This window comes from Aulonocara stuartgranti (assembly GCF_965226115.1).
Source record: "Aulonocara stuartgranti genome assembly, chromosome: 1".
Classification (NCBI taxonomy): Eukaryota; Metazoa; Chordata; class Actinopteri; order Cichliformes; family Cichlidae; genus Aulonocara; species Aulonocara stuartgranti.
The window spans coordinates 26,571,613-26,595,074 of NC_138939.1; the positions used below are offsets into that span (position 1 = coordinate 26,571,613).

The following is a 23,462-nucleotide window of genomic DNA, read 5'->3' on the forward strand; positions in this document are numbered from 1 at the left end:
TCTGGCTTTCTCTCTGGACCTCAGACATAATTATCTTATGCTCTCAAGTCAGTCTTTCTCCTACTTTTCTGCCTCAGTGGTGCCGGCTTCTCTCTTACATTGTTGGTGCTTTCTCCACCTCACATTCAGGTAAGCATGCATACTATCTGTATACTATCTGGCAGCACAGCAATAGTATGCAGATGCTTGATTGACTGCTCTTATTTACTAACATATGGAATTTTGTAAGATCAAAATTGTTGGCTGTTTCTATACGCATGAAATGAGTGCCACTGTCTTTTGAGCACACAAGAGGAAATGTACAGTCATGTCTGGCAAAAACCAACCACAGCAAATAAGCTCACCTCATACCAACTGTCGAATATGCTAGTTGAGGGGTGGTAATTTGTTCTTATTTTGAATCCACGGGACTTGGGTATCGTGCAGTCATTGAGTTGACCATGGACTCCTCTGTATACAAAAGTATTCTAAAGTCAGATGTGACTTTATCTGTCTGACAAGTAAAGTTTGTTCAAAAATTAGTCATGCAACAGAAAAATGAAAACAATCAAGAAGTTTCAATGGCTCAGTCCAGACCTCAACCTGAATAAAACGCTGTGGGAGGACCTGTGCTGAACTGTGCATAAAGGAATGACGACAAACCTCAATGAACTGAAGCAGCATTTTAAAAAAGAATGGGCCAAAATCTGATGTGAGAGATGAGAGACATCAGCGAGAGACTGATAATACCCTATTGGTTTAAAGGTAATTCTACAAGCTACTGAATGAAAGGCTGTACCTAAGTTCTTCAATGAACCTTATATGTCGACTGATTATGTATGTAAACAAGCACAAATTATACATCGGCATCTGCAAGTGTGAAAACATTAGCTGTGACAGTCCACATCTGTCTGCAATATCAATTTTTTCGTCTTAAACTTTTGGGTGCTCTTAATTTTCCAGGAACTCTCAACTGATAATTCAAGTTTGATATTTATTTTTGTAACTGTCTGAAAAACGTGTTTTTAGCACATTTTTACAATCTGCTTATATAGAACATCACATAAGGTCTTCTTATATGAACACCCAGTGTCCATGCTACTAACATTAACATGTAACATTAACTTTGCTCCTAGCTCAGGGTTTACTTAAATATTAATAAAATTATAATGCTGCCTGGTCAATACAACACAGCAAAAATGAATTACATTGAGTAAAAGCCATGCTTCCTATATGTTCATAAGACCATCATATTCAATAAATAGGCAGATGCACATCTGTGCATACAGTCAAATTTCTAAAATGTTTTATCAGATTCAAACCTTTCAACATTTTCATCAAACGGCCATGTCTGTCAACTTCTATATACTTGTCTTGGCCATTATACACCTTTTAAAATTTTGCTTCATCACTGCAGTGTAACAGCATATTACAGTACATTTCCTACAGAGAAATATTTTCACAAGTTTGTGGTTCAAAATTTCCTTTTAGGGGTAAATCTATTTTACTGCAACATTTGATTCTAATGGCACTAAAAAGGAAGAAGTAATATTGAGCATTCAAACACTTCACGAAGAGATACGTCAACAATCCTGATTATTAAGAATTTACAAATGCAAGAACAATTATGATCATATTAAAAATGTATACGTTTTTAATATGTGTGCGAGTTTGTGTTTTTCCAGCCCCTCACAGACATTTAAAACTCTGCCTCTCTGTGAATATTGTGAATATTACTAAATTCTTTTTTTTTATATCACTAGGTATTCTTGTAGCAATCTGGCATGCCAACTTTTGCCCAAAGCATTTTGATATATTGTGATAAGCTCATGTCTCAGGAATCCTAAAAAGAGATCAGTGGCTACAGAAATGTGATAAAATAGTTATATTCTGATTTTGCTAAACTGTGAGTATGATATCAGGGTAAGTCAAAAAACTCTCAAGCTTCTTGAAAACATTCACTTTTTCTATATTTTCTATTTTCTACACAAACAAATGGCTGACCAAGCACTATGACTTGACTAATACATACACATAAATATAGTTGCCAAGAGTAAATATACTTCTACACTGATCAGCTACGATATTAAAATCGTCTGCCTTGACCTCAAGACCTCTAAAGACATACCGTTTTGTCAGGCATCTAGAAGTTAAAAGCAGATCCTTTTAGTCAGTCTGGCTATTCCATTGGATCCCATATTGTAGATGCTCAATTAGATTGAGATCAGGGGTATTTGGAGGCTAAGGATACACACGCTACTGTGCCATCTGGTTCAATTGCAGTCAGGCACATTATGCATGTAGTGTGTTTGCTAGTCTTGGCCAAGCATGGAATGCCAGTAATAATAATAATAATAATAATACATTTTATTTAAATAGCGCCTTTCAAAGCACCCAAGGACACTGTACAACAGATAAAAACTGGAAATATACACAATGGTAAAAATAGAAGATATATAAATAGCTGTGCTTCCCACAGCTATTTAACTGAAAATACCTTAATTAATTGACTTAGTTTTTAAGTCTTATTCTGCAAAAGGGCTTTTCAAGAGTGGGAGTTTTAAGCATAATGTGAGGACAGCCAGTGGGAGATCAGAAAGTGGGGACAATCGAGACTTTGCAAGGAACATAGGCAATTGTGCTCAGGAATGGTACACTTCTGGGTACAACAAATTGAACTCTTTGACATATTATTGAGACCATTTTTGAACAAAATTTGAAGCATGCCAAGAATTAAATGTGGTCATCAAGAGTGTTTAGGCTGGTTAGATTTATCATTATAAAATCCACGAATGGTATAACTCAAGGCTTCCTGCCTGAACATTAACCAGAGCATCATACCACCTCCACCGACTTGCCTTCCTATAGTTCATCCGTCTGTTTCTTTTCAAGTAAATGATCATGAACACAAGACAGCAGGTCACCTTTCTGGGCTACAATAAGTCATCTCGGGGATTGAATAACGCAGTCTGCCTTCACTGCCCATGCACGAGCTTGACCCTTTTGGTGGTTTGCTAGCAGTCCTTTCTAGGAACAGGTTCTTTCACTCCTCTTTCAAGAAGCCATCTATATCCACTGTGAGCGACCATCTTTGAACAGAGGCGGGGGTTTACGACACCAACTCTCTGCCATCTATAATCCAGTTTTGAGATCCCTTCCCAGACGCCTTAACGCCTACTCACATCCTGGGCCATCTGACCTCAGGAATTCGCATGATAAGGTGGGGCCAGGTTTCACAATGAAAACACCCGAAACTCTGGCTGATTGGGACCCACACCCAGTTTCACACCTTGGCTCAGGCGATTAGAGGATCATCAGGGGGTCCTTTTGTCCCTCCGTGGGGGGTTACTCCCACTAGGTTATATCTGGGACTCTCCACCATTTGACCTTAGAACTGAAGAAGCTTCTCGGATGAGAGGTGAAACGTCTTCAAGCAACTTAAAGAAGTCCAGACGCTTTTCTTTGCAAGCTCCTTTGACTACGATGACCTGGATGACTGAGAACCTTCACAGACACTTTCTAGGAACACTTTTTACTGTTGCAAACTTTGTCTTTAATTGCTTATATCTGCCAATTTTTTGTGCCTATCTCAACAAATTACAGAACTGTCTAGCTGATGCCAAATATATTCCACCTTCGAAGAGCTTCATAACAAGGTGTTTTTCACTTCACCCTTGGGTGCTACTGCTGAAATGTTAAAATAATTGAAATATGAAAATGCTGCTACGCAAGGGATCAGACAAATTACGAAAAAAATATATTTTTGGAAAAATTCGATAACACAAAATTTGTCAAAAAATAACTGTCATTTGTTGTAATTAGCCACTTTACTTTTAACAAAGACAATTGTCATTCCCAGCAGTATAATCCAATAGACCTCAGATTGTCCTCCTCCCTATTGTGACTAATCATCTGCATAGAAGATGCTCTTCATCAGCCCTCCCGTCTGCTCACCCTAGCTGTTGGCACCGGCTGCCATGATAATGACTGAGGCTACTCTGAGACTATGTTTACTAGCTGACAGCGGCACCCTGCTCTCTCTGTATGCTCCAGCAAGCATTTCCATTTAGCTCACTTCTGAAGCTCCTGCCTAATTTCTCTTTGGAGACAGAAATCCTTTAAACCCCATTGTATCCCGGGGCAACATATTTACTGAGGGCTGGCTTTCCAATACCTGAGAGAGATTAACACTGCTCCCTGATTTATGAATCCATGCCACCCACCCACAGGCTTGGTCAGGGGCCCTAGCTACTCTACCCTGCTACTTCCTCTTCTCTCAATGGGATTTAGGAACACACAAACACACACTTCCCTACATACGGCAGAAGTGGGTTTAAGGGGAATATGCATAGATCATCTCTCTGAATTTCCCCCAAGAGAAGAGAAAACAGAAATGACCTGGGTGCAACTGGCTGTCTCGTGAGTCAGTTAACAAGGTAAAATCAAACTCTAAAGTAAACTTAATATGGCCTAGACAGAATCAAGCTGAATTATTTAGAAAACTATCTTTTGAACTGAGTTAAATTATATGTAAATAGATACTCTAGATCTGTCATTATAATATAGAGATGTAGTCAAAAGATCTGTGACAGCCATCTACTGTTTTTGGCATCCCACCATCTCAATAGCATCACTGGCTGTCTGTGACTGAGGTGGTCGGACGGCTGCCAGACTGAGTGACAGCCTGCTATTTGTTCATCCTGGATAGTCAATTGCTGAGCATCTGTACTACAGAAACAACAAAGCTGCTGGCAAAGAGTCCAGTGTATCAGACTAATACACCGAGCAGACTATTATTCTTATTCAGTCGAGAGGGTGTTTTAAAATTCTTCTAATTTGTGTAGTAAAGCACTGAATTACAATACAAATTAGCAATTCAATGTGTTATGCCATGAATTATAAATACAAGTGCAACACTAAAAAATCAGACCGTTATAGACCTGGCAATATCCTTGCAACATATGTCTGATGGTGCAATCAAAACACGTGCAGAGGCCTCAGGGTACTAAAAGAACTTCTAGAGGGTCACGCAACGGTACTACGGTACCAAAGCAGTTCATGTATATCTCTCATTTTTTGTCTTGTGATCATTTATTAATTTCATGACGAGGAAAACAGTTTTTGTAAGAGACTGCTATTGTCTTAGAGACACAGAGTATAAGAAAATGATGCATGAATAGAATTAAATATGGAATATAAGAAATTGCTGGAAGAGCGTGGGAGATTCTCTATCCCTTTATAGGACAGTAGCTTCTGCTCAACCCTTCTCACACGAATCACCCTCGTAGTCAAATCCCCAAACCATGAAAGTATGTTTTTTGTTTGTGTTTAAATTTGTTTGTTTACCTGTGAGAGCCAGATGATGGAACATCACTAAAAATTAATGTTACAGTCTTGTCATATGTGCTTACCATTTCAATGCAATGACCTTCACTTCCCTTCTTCCACAGAATATAAAATAATGGAATATTACTCAACATGGAAGGTATCCAATTTCCAAGGATAAACCTGCAAGAGGACACTCTTACTTCACCTCAGAAGTCTAGGAAAAGGCCATACTGTGATATGGTAATCAATTTAATTGCCCAGACATGGAAACTTGTAATGATACTGTACATCACGTTGCTGTGAATTGAAATGAACAAAGAAAAGATGACAGACTTTTTCACCGCTTTGAAGCACAAAGTGATATTTTATTCACAAGCCTTAAACACATTTTACCCCAGCACTGAGAAGAAGTCATCATAATTAAAATACATAATGATCTTTGGTATTTTTATCTCTTTGCCCTAACTCTCTTCCTCTCTCCAAACATACCATATTATAAGATTTACTGTAAAATCTATGTCTGAATGGTTAACTATATCGGTATTTTGTCAGATTCCATAGTTTACATGCTGTGTTAAAATTATTTAGTAATATCTCAGTATTTTTGAAAGATAAATATGTGATATTTAATGTCAGTGAAGCCCTGGTAGCATCAAGAGCCCAAATCTACTACTCTCTTTCAGGGGAAATTTGTCTTCTTTATACCAGCATGATTCAAAACATCTCGCAGCAGTTACCAGCTGCTTCCCGTAACGCTAAGAAACAATTATACATAGTTCATGTCTTGTATAGTTTCACTACCAAGCTACATTTTCTTCTCATTATGTATCTCTGTCTCATTTTATTTGTGAATATGTTAGTATTTTACTTCTGATTGTGAAGCTGCATTAACTTTATCAGGCACTTTATTAGGTACACCCTGCTTATATCAGGTGATTCAATAAGGTGGTAAAAGTATTCCTCAGAGATTATGGTCCAGAGTGACACCGTCATATGGATCCAACAGGTTAGTGGGCTGCATGACCAGTTTAACCCCATCCCAAAAGTAGTCTACTGAATTGAGATTGCCACTTGAGTTGTGTGAACTGACTGCCATGTTCAGGAAATCACTCATCCTGCTGGAAGAAGCCATCAGAAAAAACATGTGACACTGAAACAACGATCAGTACAAACTGGGCATTGTTCCAGAGCTCATGAACAAATGAACATGCCAAGAACATATCCCCCATACCAGAATACCACCACCACCAGCAGCCTAAATGATTGACAAGACTGGATAGATTAATACTATTATGTTGTCCATGCCAAATTCTGACTTTACTATCTGAATGTTGCCATAATGTGTTCAATAATTATACACAGTAGTATACAGAAACTTCCCATTTGTAGTTTCTACTGTATGTATTCCAAATCTATTTTGTACTGCCACACTCAACTACAGCAAAGCAGTAGAAAAAGAAAATACAATAAATTCAAAGTAAATCAGTTCTGTTTTTGTGTGAAGCATTAAACGTGATCTTAAACGTGTTCACTCACAAGAAGCTTGGTGTCTTGTTGTTGTCACTCACAAAAGTAAAATGCAGTGAAGATGGCAATTGTTTTTGCAGTAGAGACATAGTTGGAATGGATTTTGAAATATAGCACCAGAAATTTGGCACTAAGAATTACAAAAACATGGAACTGTGACAGCTTTCTTGCCTGAAGCATATTTACATGATACTGAGAGGAACTAAACAGCCAACACCCTGATAAAAATATCCTTAGAAAATTAAACAAAATTATATTACCTAATCCCAATGGCCAGACATGTGTTGGTGATTAACAAAATGGAAATATGATATTTCACAGTAACAAAACATATTTGATGAAAAATTGAAAATATTTAATGAAATATTTTCTTCTTTCCAAATTGAGAATCAAATAGGGGTAGTGATACTTGATGGATGTGGGGCTTGAAAAGATGCTTTGATGTTTTAGAGCATAGGTGTCAAACTCTGGCCCGTGGGCCAGATTTGGCCCGCAGCCTAATTACATTTGGCCCGCGAAGCCATACCAAATTACTATTAGAGCTGGCCTACTGGTATTATACAGCTAATATATATATTGTTTAGTATTAAGCTTTGCTTGTTCCATATTCAGTTTTCCAGCAAAACGTGTTTGAGTCCATAAGAAAATATTCATTCTTATATCTAATATATTTCAATAAATATTAACGTTAGCCCGCGACTTTGTTCCAGTTTTGAATTTTGGCCCACTGTGTATTTGAGTTTGACACCCCTGTTTTAGAGAAAGCAGGGTGGAATGCAATGGAGCAGGATACTTGAACAAAGGAGTTAGTCATCATTTCCTGCTTATCAATGACTAATGGCTAATGTAGTTTCACAGTCACTGTAGACGACATAACAATCTTGCATTTGAGTATTTTGTTCTCATGTTTCTGTTAAGCTCATTAATCTTCAAACATTTCAAATATAAACTTCAGCTAATGATCAACTACACAACAAATAAGTATAAGCATTTCTCAACGTGAACCATCAATCCATCCATCTATCCATTTTCTTGTACATTAGGCTCCATCTTCCTGCAAACCTATCTCAGATGTCATGGAGCTAGAGGCAGGGTACATCCTTGAGAGGTTGCCAATCTGTTGCAGGACTAGCACAGAGACAGACAACCATTCACATCTATGATCAAATTAGAATCACCAATTAACCTCCAGAGAACATGTGAATGCCAAAAGAGGCCCAGACTGGATTCAGAACTTCTTGCTGTAAGTTCTTTCTTTGTGGTGTGCTGACCACCACAAAGAAAGCTGTAGGGATGCAGTTTCCACTAGGGTCCTAAACATCATTTGTTATTTTGTGAATAGAATAATCACTTGCTGTAGTATGTAAAGCACGGTTTGTTTGCTGTAATCTTAAGCACATTAGCACATATTATTAAAGTTTTACAGACATATGACCAATAATCATGTAACATTAACTTGCCCACCAGTTTGGACAATGTGGGATCAAGTAAATAAGGTCTAGAGTCTAGGTCTAGAGACAGCCATCTGCCAAACACTGGTAACGAAGGAAAAATTTGTATTTCTCCACTATTCTGGAGACTGATGACAGTTGCTGGGATTGCTGAAGTCCCATTTATGCAGGCCTACAGACCAATCGGTGACAACCTGGCAAATAACAAAAAACAAAAGTGTATTTCCCAAAGGGGTTGGCAAGAAACTCCTTGTGATTACTTTGGTTTCCATCATACTGCTGCAGTCACCCATAGTATGCATGGGGTTGGGGTACTTCTCCATTTCCAATATGTCTCACATTTCATCAGATTTTAGTAAAGCTGGACTAGTAGTTAGTGAGTATTTTCAGACAAAGCTGCTAGCAATCATAAGGACATTTCTGGTGCAGTCCAACTGATTTCAACCAGTGACAGCCAGGAACCTCCAGGAACAGTCAGGGAATGCTCATTTTTCCTTAATGGATACATCCATTGGTGTATCACCTCCAATACAGTCAACAATTTTTGAGCAATGTCTGCATTGTGTCAAACAAGAAATGTCAATAATCAGTGACAATGATTTTTCAGAATGCTAAACTCACTTGACAAACTTCTTTATGACAAATACTGTTCTGCATTGTTCTAAGTGTTGTTTGACCACAATCTAATGATCACAGTTATTAGGGTTTATTAAACCCTTGTCACACACAACTCTTGTTTTTGTAAACATGTTGTCAGCTGATAAATGAATGTTTCTCATTTAAAGTTAAACATGTTACTTGCAGCTTGTTCACTTGTTTATCCATGTCAGAAAACAATGATCCTTAGTTGTATGGCATTCTTACCAATATAATGCAATTTTCTCATTTTAAAAAATCATCTTTCATGTATTATGTATTGTGTATTTATTTATTATTAAAAAAGAGAGTGTTCCTTCATTTATATTGTCACTGATGATGATAATTGCTCCATCACAGCTCATGAATTTCAGCATGGTTCTAAACAGCTGTTTAGACTGCAAGTAAAGTCTATGTTTAAAGTATATAACCAGTGTTTGGTAAGTCACTTTAAAAAAGTAATTAATTACTAATTACTAATTACTTAGCCAAAATTGTATTTAAAATACTTATCTAATTACTGTGTCAGAAAAGTAACTTTTATTACTAAATAAGTAATTTAACTAAATACTTCTTAAAATCCCTATAAACCTTGAGTGGGCAAACAATAGAAATCAAACTCTTTAACCCTCCTGCCATCCTTTAAAAAACTCACACCCATCACCCTAGGGACCATTCTCAGCCACGCCATAAAAAGACCATATATCCATATTTTATTCCACTTTAAATTAGCCAACCTTGTAAAACTACTTCTCCCTGAAATATTCATGTAAAGTTTTAATTATATTTTCGTTGTTTTAACCCTTCAAATCCCAGTGTTATTACATGAGCGCCCTGTGTTATAAGCCCCAAAAACCAAAAAACGAAACTAAATATTTCCACAAAAAACCAGTTGAAGTAATATGTGATTGTCATTATAAGTAGGCCTTTAGATGGACCAAAGATTGGCACCAACATACATTTTGACCTGCCATTATTTTTTTTGGATTTTTTTTGCAATTTAAAAATTAAAACTTCAAGGCCCTGAGTCTTCATTGACATCCAAGAAAAGAAGAAAAAATAAAATCATATGATGATAATTTGGGGTTGAAAAATAGCGTTTATAATGGAAGTCAATGGGCAGAAAATGGTCCCCAGGGTGATGGGTGTGGGGATTTCTGCTGCTCAGCCATTTTAGGCTGATTTAAGGAATTCACACTGGAATATTAACATTGACAGGTAAAAACTATCCTGTGGCAAGTTTGGTTATATTCCACTGAACACAGTGGAAATGGCAGCCATTTAACACATAGCAGTGGCACAAAAAGGTCCCAAGAAGGCAGGAAGGTTAAATAATAAATACATTTTTAAAGACGGAGACTCTACAGTACGCAGCGGTAGCATCTCTTCCACAATGTAGCCTGCAATCATTTTTTTTAAGCTCACCTTCAGACATTTTCTGTGCTGCTGAAGTAAAATCAGGTTTTGCCTGCTTAGCAGGAGTTGCCGCAGTGTTATCCATGGATGATGAACAAGGATTACTCAGAAGTGTTTGTCTATGCTTACGTGTCAGGCGCTTCAGTAGATTACTCCTGCTATTAACAGTGGCCGATAGTTTTTTCTCCCCAGGACATAGCTTACATATTACGATAATATTCTTGTCTGCTTGTTTCAGAAAAGTGAAGAGACGGGAATATGTCCATTTCATAAAACAGCCACTCGCTTCAGCCGAGTCCTACGACTATGCAGCAAACTGGCGCGAAATGACGCGCACCTGCACTGCAACGATGTTAAAGCGGCAGAGTTTACGTCTACGTTTAGAAGATAATTTTTTTTTAAATTATTTTACAATGTAACGCAAGTACATTGTAAGTAACTGTAATTAAAATACCTAAAAATGAACAGTAATTAGTTACTCTACTTTTTCAGTGGAAAAGTAATTTAATTACAGTAACGCGTTACTTAGTAACGCATTACGCCCAACACTGTATATAACAGATAGAAAAAAATGCTTTATTCACCCAGTCAAATTAAATGCTCAAGACAAGAGCAAAATGTTCAGAGGAACCCACACTATTTTTATTTTTATTTCGTTTTTGATTGATTAATTTATTAATTAATTCATAGGTAGCCCATTGAATTGCACGGTTACATGTCATGGAGCACTTTTGTCTGCCACTGTGTCAGTATAGGTGATGCTGTATAAGCTCAATGGTTATCAAGCTATGATATGGAATTCCTGCAATATTGGATTTCTTTGAATTAATTTTACCTTGGTTAGGTTAACTGGTGATTCTAAATTGGTCATATATCGTATGTTTTTCTGTATGTGTAGCCATGCAATAGTTTAGCAACCTGTCCTTTGTTGCCCTATGACCAGGAAAGACTCCCACCGGGCCTGAATTGATGAGCATTTAAGAACATTGATTGGTCTTTATCCATCAGAACCATCCATCCATCCATCCATTCGCTTCCGCTTGTCCTTTTCAGGGTCGCGGGGGGCGCTGGAGCCTATCCCAGCTGTCATAGGGCGAGAGGCGGGGTACACCCTGGACAGGTCGCCAGTCTGTCACAGAGCCAACACACAGGGACAGACAACCATTCGCACTCACATTCATTCGCACATTCACACCTAGTGACAATTTGGATTATCCATCAGAACCAATAAAATGCAAAATGAAATTTAAAAAAAAAATTCACTTTGAAATGTATTTAACTACAGATTTAAAGATTTACACCCACACTGCATGATACATATCACATGATAAGATAAAGCTGCCTATGTGAGTGTGCTCTTCTAAACTGTATGAGCACACTTTTGCTTGTTAGAAGTACTCTATGTTTAGTATAAGTCATTGCTCAGCCACACAGACCTGCAGCCACCAAGACAATTATCAACAACACAGTGTGGCTAGTATTGTTATCACTCTGTGAACCTGTCTTTGTGTATGTGAGTGTCGCAATGAAAAAGTGGTCCTGGAGACACCTATTTTGGTGGGAATCCTTCCCACTTTACAATCCAGTTCCACTTCCACAGCCTTTATAATAATAATAATAATAATAATAATAAACAATGTAATTTGCACACAATGGTATTATCATATATTGCATATATGTGATTTTTAAATGCACAGAAAGGAATTCCTTAGGGTAACCGATATTTCTATCTGTATATATTTTAAATATGCATGTGTTTCTCCATCGCCTTCTGACTTAAAAGAAATTATTCATGCATGCTCACTTGGATATACACTATTGTCTCAGGAAAGTCTTCTGATAAACATCAGGTAGACTACCCAGCTGGCAGATTGTCCTCAAATCAGAAACTACTTAAAGATTCTGTTGTTGTTTGTGAGACTGATTTATTACATTTCTGTTTGTTTTGATCCCATTTGTTCCGTAGAACGCTAAGGTCATCAGGCATGCGACTCTTGGCTGTTTTATTGTCTATATTTTAAGCTTAAGGATTGTTGCTGGAGCAGAAAAACAACCTTTCTCATTACATCAGTTCCACCCACTCCAACAACTTCATTCAGATTTCATCTCACAGTCTATATCTATTGGCCTTTGACTTTGTGTGTGTGTGTGTGTGTATTTCTGTATGCGTGATTGTGCAAGTGATCTTTTTTGTCTTACTGCTCTATATTTCTTGTCTCCAATGTTTTTAAATAATTTATGTAGCACTTTAGTCAATAATGGCTGGTTTATCTAGCTCACCCCACTTGTTTCTCTGTTTATTCTGGGCACTCTCCAATCATGTATTATTTCAACTTCTTTGCAGTCTAGGGAGCCTCATCCATGCACATCCAGTGTGAAAGACCAAAAAAGCCTATTAATGAAAACAACTTTTTATAGCCATTCAAGTACTGCAGCTGATTTCTTCTGTTTGTTTTGAAGGAACTGTTGAGAATGACTTTACAATAAACCTTATCGTTTATTGCATTAGTTTTTATTAGTGTAACCTAATAAAATAAAATAAAATAAAAACTTTAATTTCAAGTCAATAGATTTACTCAGTAAAGTTCATTCTTTAAAATATAAACTATGATGAAAGATGGACGTTAGAAATGCTCCTGGGCTCTATTACCTAAATGCACGTTAAGGTAAAATATTAAACCTATTTCTCACATCTCTGGCGATTTCTAGCATGCCTCCAGAACACTTTTTAGATACTCCTAGAAACTCTTTCTCATAGGAATCAAATGTTTTCAGTCCACATGCAACTTGTATATTAACTCTATGAACTTTGCCAGCCATGGCGCAAAACACAGTGTCCCTGCACAAACTGGTATTTCCCGAGGGTGTGCTGAGGTTATTTCCTAAACTGCAACAGATTCGTATCTTGCTGACTCTTCACGCACTACAGTGGCCACAGTAGGAGGAATGCCTCAGTACAGGCCATGGACATGCCAATCCAGCGGTGCACTGCAATCTCTGAGGCAAAGAATGAACACATTCGCCCACCATTTTCCAGCTCAGAGCAAAATTTTGCATGTTTGTGTTCTTTAATATTTTGATCGCTGTATGTAAACCTCTCTGAAATCTCTTCAAATTATGTTCAGGTTTTTTTTACTTGCATTTTGCTCACATTCTATTTTAAATATCTGTGATACAGCATTACTGCCAGACAGTCGAAATAGAGATTACTGAACAATTCTTACCAACTCAATAATCTGTAAGGTTTAGTAGCCTACACTGACAGCTTTTTCTTTGCCCTTTGCATCCATCCCAAGGCTCCAGGTATCTGCTCCATCTGCAATAATGTCTGTGATAATGAGCACGAGCGAGCCATAATTACACATTACAGATCCACTGGTTAAATCTAAGTCTAAGACTAAAGCAAAATAACCATAAAGAATCTCTGCGCTTATGTGTAATTCAAACGTTTAATTATTCTACTGTTTCTAACGCATTGTAAATTATGGATGGTAGACGCATTAAAAACAGTTCACATAGCCTAACAATTAAAACTTCTTCATTAAAAACTCCCCAGGATCTTCCATTTCTGCTACTCTACATCTGGAGTCGAAGCTCAAAACAACAGTAACTGGAATGACTAATGAACGGATTGAGTTTCTTGTATTGAGCCAGTTCAGGAGTAAAAAAAATCTTGATTACAATACAAGTGACATAATAAGATACATGAACTACTGATAAGCTTTAAATTATTATTTTTGGGCAATTCCTTTCTAGTTTTGGATCAGAAAATGAATCAAATTTATAATATCAAACTTAATTAAACAAATACCTTACTAAATAAAACATGCCCAAAGAACCAGGTTCATTTCTATGTGTAATTATGTAGTGACTTTTGACAGAGTATTTAGCAGCAGATGTAAGTGATACTGGTTTGTAAATAGATCCAATAATTTCAAAAAATATTGTATTACATTTACTGGGTGCTATTAATGCACTTAAAAAGTCTGATTCAGAACTAATTTGTTAGATGAGTGGGCTGTTTTATGTGCGTTACACAGACATCAGTCTCACAGATTTCAGAGCTTTCTAAATGATGACTGCAAACACTATCATGAGGGGGAGTGCAGAGTAGTGGATTTTGGCAACATGATGTTTATGCTTACATGTTTTTGTTTGTACTCCTTTAAATCAGAGTTGAGAGAATTTTGCCTGTAGGTTTAATACTCTATAATTCATCTGCTCTCTATCCTAATTATGTGTTTTGTTTGTTTGTTCTGTTTTTATTTCACAGTTGTGTGCTTAAATTGGTGGTTATTTTCTTTTTTCAATGTCCATTTATCAAGTGATCTGAGTACAGTAACATTAATTTAATAACAAAATGGCTTAATGTGTGCATAGGAATACGTCGAGCACAAGCTAAATCGATCAAATTAGATTTCACAAAGTTCACTCTGAAACTTACTTCCACCCACTAACATAAAATGCCAAAGGCTGAAGGCTGTCACTGCTGACTGCAAAATGTGTTTCTTTCCTGCTACGCAATCAAGCTGTTCGTTCTACTGTGTCATTTGTGTCGTATGTTACATTTTATATATTTTAATAATATATAATATTTAATATATATTTATATATTTAATATTTTAATATCCAGAACTCCTCTATGGAGTATTCAATGTTATAGGTTAGTTTCAATCAATTCATCCTCCTCCTCAACAGCATTAACAGAACTCCATGTGGACTTGTTTGTAAGTGTTGTTTTGAGAAAATACAACAGCTTTTATATATAAAAAAAGCTCCAAAAAGCACTCCTAACCTTTAAAATCAATCATTGCTGGGAAACCGGGCCCTGCAAGGTCTTAAGATTTAACTACATTTGCTTATGTAGCACTGGCTCATAGATTACTGTGAGGTTTTTTTCTCTTTTTTTATATCAAAAAACTACAATGCTGACTGAAACTGCTACATCCCTGGTTACCATCCATCTGTTAATATTTCTTTTTGGGGGTTGTTGTTGTTTTTTTAATTTGTTTTCATCATAGTGAAACTAAGGAAAATTTTCCAACTTACAAAGACAGTCTTTATGTTGTTCTTAAAAAAAGGAAAAAGGGACGTTATCAGATACCCAGTAGTATGCACGCTGTATTTCTGTAATTTAGATGAAAGCCGCAACCTATATATAACTATTAATACTTTCCTGTATTACTTCAAATAAATCATTTTTCAATATTCTGCTTGCAAAACGACAACTGGAGACTTGTAATAATTTAATAATTCATGTCATTTTGTCATTTTGATTCTTGAAGTTCTTTTGAACGGTCTTAACATTTTAGAAAACAAGGCACAAGTAATATTATTGTCAAATCTTGAATAAAGCCTCGTGGAAAGACCACCTACTGTCAAGGTCGGCATTTAAAATGTTGCACTGAATGGGGCTCTTTTCAATAGCGTTAGAAGATACTTTGGAGCTCAGAACACGAAAGTGTCAAACACCTTTTAGATACTGTTTGCCTTTGTCAACAGAATGACTCGTATTGTACAGCTAGTAGGAAAACAGTGTGAGGCTTTTTAAGTCTGACAGAGACTTACTCAAAACGAGTTAACCTGGGTCCACTGAGTTCACGTATTAGAGAGTGCCACAGCAGGTAACATATCGCTCATACACAGGACATAAAATCATTATCCTGCCAAGAAGCAGGTCAATGATCAAAGACCACTGCTGTCACTGTTAATAGTTTGCTGACAGGCAAACAACACTAACAAAAGAGAAGGCCGCTGATTAAGGACAAAAATGATGCAGTGTGCTGAAAAACTACAAATATTTAAGCTAGTAAGTCATGTTTAATGGATGAGGCCTTCTTTGAGGTGCTGCTTCTAAAATTAGCATTTTACATTGTATCTTACCTGTAAAATACTGCTAACAGAATGAAATTAATACAATTTTATTTTATGCTTTATTTAATTGTTTATTTCTTTTATTTTTCGAGCTTCTGAAAGCCAAGGCAGTTAGAGTTTATCTGTCTCTGCGCACCAAATTGTGTAAGCATATCCATAGCCTTATTTGTATTTATAGACAGTAGGACGGAAGGTGTGAGATATGTACAGCTCATTATTCATTAATTGTTATGCAGTAAATACCAGTTGAACAAATAGCATAAATTTCTGACCTGCCATAGGATGAAATGCTTTCCTTAGCCAACAGTTCATGACATTTGAAAATCCCACATTCATATAATGTAACACTGTAAATCTCTATTCTTTCGAGATTCCAATGAATTCATGAACATTGTCCCCTGATGTCAGTACAAGATATGTAATGTGGTTCAAAGGTAGTGTAAATTTGCTGGACCACTGAGTACGTTGTCTAATTGTTAATTATACAGTCAACATTTAAGGATGTTGACTGTTGACTGAAACTGTTTTAATGAATTTTCTCTTATAATTCTTCTACTGTATGAATTTGGGTTGACTGGTTGCCAAAAGCCAAAAACCAAACCACTTGATTAGGCTCTTGATTGGCTTAAATACTTTTAAAGTTGTTATTGACTTTGAGTATGGGATAACCTAAAGCCCTGTTCACCAATAATCTATTTGGTAATCACTTGTTTTGAAGTTGATATGATTCCTTGTTGCTAATTGGTAATCCAATACATTACATTTATTTTAGCTGTCATCCCAACAGGTGAATTTCAACGAGTATAGACAATAAACTTAACCAAAGAAGAAAAAAAAATTAAACAGTGAATTCAAACCAAATTTAACAAAAAAAAAAAAAACTAACAAAAAAAAAAACTAAACAAACCTAAAAAACAGTGTGTGAGACAATAAGAGATGAATGGTAGCTATGCATTCACCAGTTTTTCAAACCAAGCTTTGTGGACTTTTTTACCTTTTTTGCATATTGTAGGAACATTTGTGCCCAGCATCAAATGTCGCTATAACTGGTGTAGCAACTCCAAAGGACACTTGCGCATATCTCAGAGATGCCAGCAGCTCTGACAAAATCGCAGTATTTAAAGTCTCTGGGAATGAGAATGGGTTGTTTCTGAAGATAGTGAGTGGGTAGGCCTACACAAAGCTCACTGAATACATTTGCCAACTGTGAGTGCATCTGCTAAGTTAAATCTGTTTTAAATCATATGCACCCACAGTTTACTCACTGCACTTGTATTTATGCGGTGCTAGCTGCTCCACCCTCAGCAGGCAAGCTGGCATCGACCTTGAGGCGATGCGCTTGATCTTTGCGCACGCCTCACCTCTTAATGATAAAATGAGAAAACTGGGTCGGAGATGTACATCCCCACCAGAAATAGTGGGAAGTTAACATCTTCAGCTGAGAACAAGGCTTCCAACTGGGAAATCATCTCTAAATAAATCAAATGAGTTTCACAAATAGGTGAGGAGCCTATGGGAGGCCCAGGTTTGCTCCTGGGAGGAATGAACAAGTCTGGATGATTAACTGAGAAATGAATGACCTGCTCATGTATCCACTAGAAACCTACTTGAGCAATCAAATAACTCTAAATTAAATGATTTTTGGTGTGTTGAGTCCATTATGGAGACAGATGTTGCTTTTCATGAGAATTTATTATCTCTTTTCAAGAGGTTTTAGTCATCCCTCAAAGCCAGATATGAAACGTTTTCATTTTCTTCAACCTGTAGACAATGAATGTTCTGATTTCACCATCCTGCATACAATAAGTAGAAAAATGAATAAAATCATATTGGATTTGAAAGAAAAGACACCATCACTATGCGCACAATGTCCACCAAATTGAGTCAACGTGAACATGTTGCAGCTGTTTCACAATGCCACCAATGTTGATTTAAGCTATAGAGTTTGAAAAAAAGAAGAAGAAGAAGAATGGTAGATTTAAAGTTAGATAAGAAAATCCAAACTATGCATATATGCTAGAAAGAATATAATTCAACTTACCAGAGTTGGGATCGGAGTTTCCATCAGCTTCAGTCCTCTTATCAGGGGAGGCCTGCTCGTAGAAGTCGTCCTGCGCCTGCACCAGAGGGAGAGGTTGTGTGAGGAGGGAGCCACTGCCTACAGGCTCGTGGTCCCCCAGACCGCTGTCACTGCAGCTCTCCTGGGAGCCATCCGGCAGGTGAAACGTGACGCGCCGCTGTGACTAGAACCAAGAGCACAAAACAGAGCCTCTGATGTTAGTGCTCTGCTCTGCCCCCTTAATTTAATTTTTTTTTCTTTTTTATTTACAGTTTTATTTGACACTGAGCTGAACAAGCTCAAGCATGCTGCTTTTGCACACTGAGCGCTGATCAGGACTGCAGTGTGAATTCATTTTGCCCGAACAATGTAAAATGTAATATATATCATCACGGCCGACTGAGAAGAATTGTCGAATAAAACGTCTATTTTGACTTAAGCCCAGATATTGATGGGGAAAGAGTTTGCACACTGTAAATACAGTCACGTTTCACTGCACAATGACAACCATTAACTGCATGCAAATAAACAAGGAGCACTATTAGAAAAATTCCTCAAAGTGAAAAGTGTAAAAACTTTTGAAAAAACAAACAAACTGTGTTTTCATTAAAGTATTACATAACTGCAAAGGGACAATAAAATAATGGAGGCAAAATTCTATCATGTTTGTCGATTCTACTGCGGGGACTTTTACAGGCTGATTGTTTAGTTTGTGTTGTTAATTTGTTTGGTGCTAGCAAAGTCAAAGGGGCCTGTGGAGCTAACAGAAGTCACCCCCAGGGTGCCCTTCCTATCACATTCTGCAGTCTCACAAGGAAAGGAAAACACAAGTTTTCCTGGGACTATGTCTTGCACATACACACAAACACATATACACGCACACACATGCCATCCTTAAAGCCATCCTGATTGAATTTCCAATTGTTAATTCTGAGTGTCTTTTCCCTTGCTCTAATGACATTTTCCTCAGGCTTTTTCATAAGTCCAGACGCAAGCCTCCAGCTAACCTTTCGTGAGCACAGAGAGGTCCCTGCCACATCCTTGGTGATGACAGACAGAGACGGGGTTTACTGTAATTATTGGCAAAAGCAAAGGTCACCCAATCTGCAGTCTAATGCAAATGACCTCATTATATATTTTAGAACTGCTCCAAACATTCAATTAAACAAAAAGGAAGAATAAAGAAAGGGAATAAAGGGGGAGGGGGGGGGGGGGGGGGGGGGGTGTTTGCAGTTAGACCCAGGACACTAGCACAAAAACTGGCTTCATATTTAAATACAGTGTGTAAATTGAATAATGATGGATGGAGGGATGGTTTAAACAATTAACTCATATTCTCCAATGACAATTGCAAGTATGACTGGCTGTAAATGCCTTGTAAAACTGCAGGTAAAACTGGGTAAATGTTATTGTCAGTAATTTAAAAACGGCCGCTGATCAGATCTGGCCTTTTGAATGAAGATAACAGGGAGAAGACCTTTCTAAAGGAATTCATTGCATTGTTTGTTTCTGTGAAAGCTAATGTATACTGATATGGTAATATAGCGCTATCAGTTTCACATTTGGGGAGACACGCTATGTCTATGAAGCCTGAAAAACACTTTATAAAGAAAATGAAGCCAGCGAAAGAGAAAAGCAATGGAAGGTGGCAGGTGTAGTGTGTCTGCACTTAATTAACAGTGTCTGCATATGTTTTTATTGCTGCTAATGCCAAAGAAGTTGGCCTTAGGCAAGGTAGCCATCTATTTGTTGGCAGCCCTGAGAGTGTCCAGCCAGGAAAACGAACACTGGCAGTTTTTTTTTCTACCAGTTCTTGTCAGACTTATGGAAACACTGTATATTTCACAACACAGTCACATGCAGATTGTATAAATGCATTACAGTTTTATAAAGTGATTTATGTGGCATGAATGTAGTTTAATTATTAATTGATTGGGTGAATAAAAAGTCAAATCCATACTGGAAACAATGTCTGCTATTATCCAAAGCCCAGAATAGCGAACAGCAATCTACATTTTATATGACATGACAAATGTAATATTACAAAGTCGTCTACTTGTATATATGACAAGTGCAAGAAATTATTTAATAGAACAGTACTCTAGAGATGTTATTTCCTTTGATTCTGACTTCTAGCAGAGAAGAAATGGTTTATAATTAATTGGGATAATGGTAGTGTGTGCTGTCAGACACTGGTGGGACCTTGAAAAGATTCTAGGCTCTGTTTGGACAAAGTGGAGAAGTTCAGTGTAAAGAAATAATTCTACATACACCGTAAAATGAATTAGACTTCTTTAAAAAAGTCAATTAAAAAAATATCGTTACAAGCAAAGGAATGTATAAATGTGTAACATTTGAGGATGTAACTGCACTACCACAGTAGCTGTAAGGCTTTAAAATGCACACAGTGATTCTGTGGATGTTTCTGCTTGTGTTTTTGCATATGTTTATTTGTAGGTTTAAGCATGTTTGAAGATGTTTGTATTTCTCTGTTGCTGACTGTCACTTGTAGTAATATTAGCATAAGACCAGCTTAAACTATCCCCGCTGCCAGTTTACAAGATATTATGGCTTATCACGCCTGCTAACCCTTGTTATCCGCTTGTTTTTATAATTTGCCTGACCAAACACAGTCACTTTAACAAACACAAAGCAACTAGCAGCACTTTGCTGCTGGAAGGTTTCAATTCCAGCAAGCCAGCAAATAAACAGGAATAGGATTTGCCCAAGGGTCTTCACAGAAAGCACAATATTAAGTAAAGGGAAAATAAAAACTGCCAGGGGACCATAAATGTCTCATTTGACACCAGCTCCAACTTTATACGTGTTTCTTAAAAAGCATAAATGTGAAGTTTTGCATTCTAAAACCAATCTGTCTGCCTTTGTGTTTTCTTTGAAGTGGGCCAACCCACGTGAGTATTAAAATCGTTATTAACACTATTAGTTATTGGAAAGCTCGACAGCAGTTTCATTGATCTCAATTGCTGTTGCCTCTTAAAGACTAAATGCAAGCTAAGCACTTAGTTTATTCTGTTTTTATTATTTTTCCTTTTTGGCACAGTCGGGAGTCACACACACAGCATATTGTAAAAGTACCGTAGCAGATTCAATGATTTCTCAAGGCACGCTTTGCCTTTTTTGTTAAAATCACTATCAGAATGACTCCACACTAAAACCTGAATCCCACAGAACACAAAAGCATTATAACTTTTGGTTTTGTAAAACAGAAACAAACAGGGATAGGGCTTATGACACGGAGCGCAAGCTTTCTCTTCGCTTCCCCGTCTTTCTCCTCCTGAGTTTGACCATATGGAGCTCAGTGTGCAAGTCGAAAACAACTTCTGTGTTGTACTGTGTTCCAACCGAACACAATGTAGCACTACATTTCTATCAGGCAGACATTTAATGAGAAGAAGCACACACCGAGAAGTGGTGCATGCGCACGCAGACAAACAAGCGTGCGTACACACATGCACACACAAATAATGCAACCTCCTCACTACCGCAAATAATCTTATCTAACAGCAGTCTGACACCTGTGGTGAGAGAACACTTCCCACGAGTCCGTTCTCACAATCAGACCACTGAGGGAGATCAGTCAACCAGGAAAGCAAAACTCACGAAAAGATCTCTTTCTCTGCCTGCCCTGCTCTCTCGCTCTTGTTCAGGCCTTAGAGCCCAAAGGTGCTCTGCCATCTGCTGGTCACCTTGGGAAAAACTTTATTTCTTTAATATCAACAAAAACCCACTGAAGTGTTTGCCCTTCTGTGTTCCACAGCGAGTGTTGATTGATTCCCCCCCCCCCCTTTTTTTCTATTGTATCCCCTCTATCTCACACCTTTGTGCTGCTATTGCTGACTTTAACTCTTCCTGACATGACAAAATGACACACCTGAGTTTTTCTAACCCTCAAATAGAAAAAAATGCATGTCCTTGTTTGATATTTTATTGTGTTTTGAAAAAAGTACATTCGTGCATCATACTCTATTCCCCACAGTGTTCATCCACAATCCTGACAAGCTGTAGCATTTCGCAAAACATCAAATCAAGTGACATATTAGCAGCTGATAGACACCGCCTCCTGTCAAGGTAACGTTCGGATTTCCTTTGGGCTCATCCATAAAATGCATCACAGTCGCAGTCAGGCATTGCTTTATTTTGATGACATAAACACAGTCAAAAACAAGCTTTTCGAACTGCTTAAAAAAGATGAAAGACACAGAGATAAAAAGAGTTCCCAAACGTGTTTCTGTAAGTAACACTCAAATAAAAAGTGACAAATAAATCACAATCTTCCCCGTCTTTGATTCTGACTCTAATATTGACGTAGTCTGCTCCCGCTGCCTCTCCAGAGTCTAAGTCTGCTGCCTTCTGCTTTTCATCATTAAATCATAGCTAGGCAGTTCTGAGAAACATCTGCATTCTGCCACATCCACAATAAAGCCTGCGCAGTCACTCCCTCACTTTTTAGCTTACCACAAGCACACGAGCGCACAAAGAAAAAACACAAAGATACATAAATCTAAGTCACATCTGACCCATTTCCCAAATTGCAAGCTTGGGAAAGCGGGCATGTATGTGAGTGCATGTGAGTGCGTGTTTGTATTGTCTATCAGCACTGTGCTCTCTCTTTTTCATTTACAGAACACAAGCTTAGCATGTGATTATTAGCGCAGTCCATCATTTTGACTCTTTCTAGCCTAACTGATCTTATAAAGATTTATGGATCCTGTACATAGATTGCATGTTTGTTTATCCGTTTACTGTCTAACTGACATAAGGGACTTTTTTCCCCACCAAAAAGCATAAATCTAGTCTAGTCATACAGCATGCTTGTCACCAGACTCACACTCTCACCTGTCATCTTTCACAGATGACAAAAGCTGTGACAAGCTCCTTCTTGCTTGTGCCTCCAAAGTCCAATTTGCTTGATTTTCATCTGCCAACACTTCCCTAATAAACTAAATCTCATCCCACTTTCATAAGTTATCATGAATACTGCTCCTCCATTGTGTGTGCTTGTTTGAAATGAAAAAAAGAAAGATACTAGTGCTTTACTCTATATTTTTGAGCAAGCTACCATATTTATGACATGTAGCAATCTAACATAAAAACATAATAAAGTCAAGAATCTCAAAAAAACTGTATATACAACTATGAAAAAATATAGTTGCAAGTCCGATGAACTGATA

General features: G+C 37.4%; 1 protein-coding gene across 3 annotated transcripts in view; it reads right to left on the reverse strand.

The window, feature by feature from the left end:
- Positions 1 to 23,462, reverse strand: part of pcdh9 (protocadherin 9) — a 193,025-nt gene that overhangs the window by 43,328 nt on the left and 126,235 nt on the right. For 2 of the 3 annotated variants that reach the window (XM_082527334.1, XM_082527333.1), the window contains one exon: positions 18,253 to 18,454. In XM_082527334.1, the coding sequence (XP_082383460.1) occupies positions 18,253 to 18,454 (202 nt within the window). The remainder of the gene's footprint in view (positions 1 to 18,252; positions 18,455 to 23,462) is intronic. The other variant, XM_082527335.1, reaches the window with a different exon arrangement.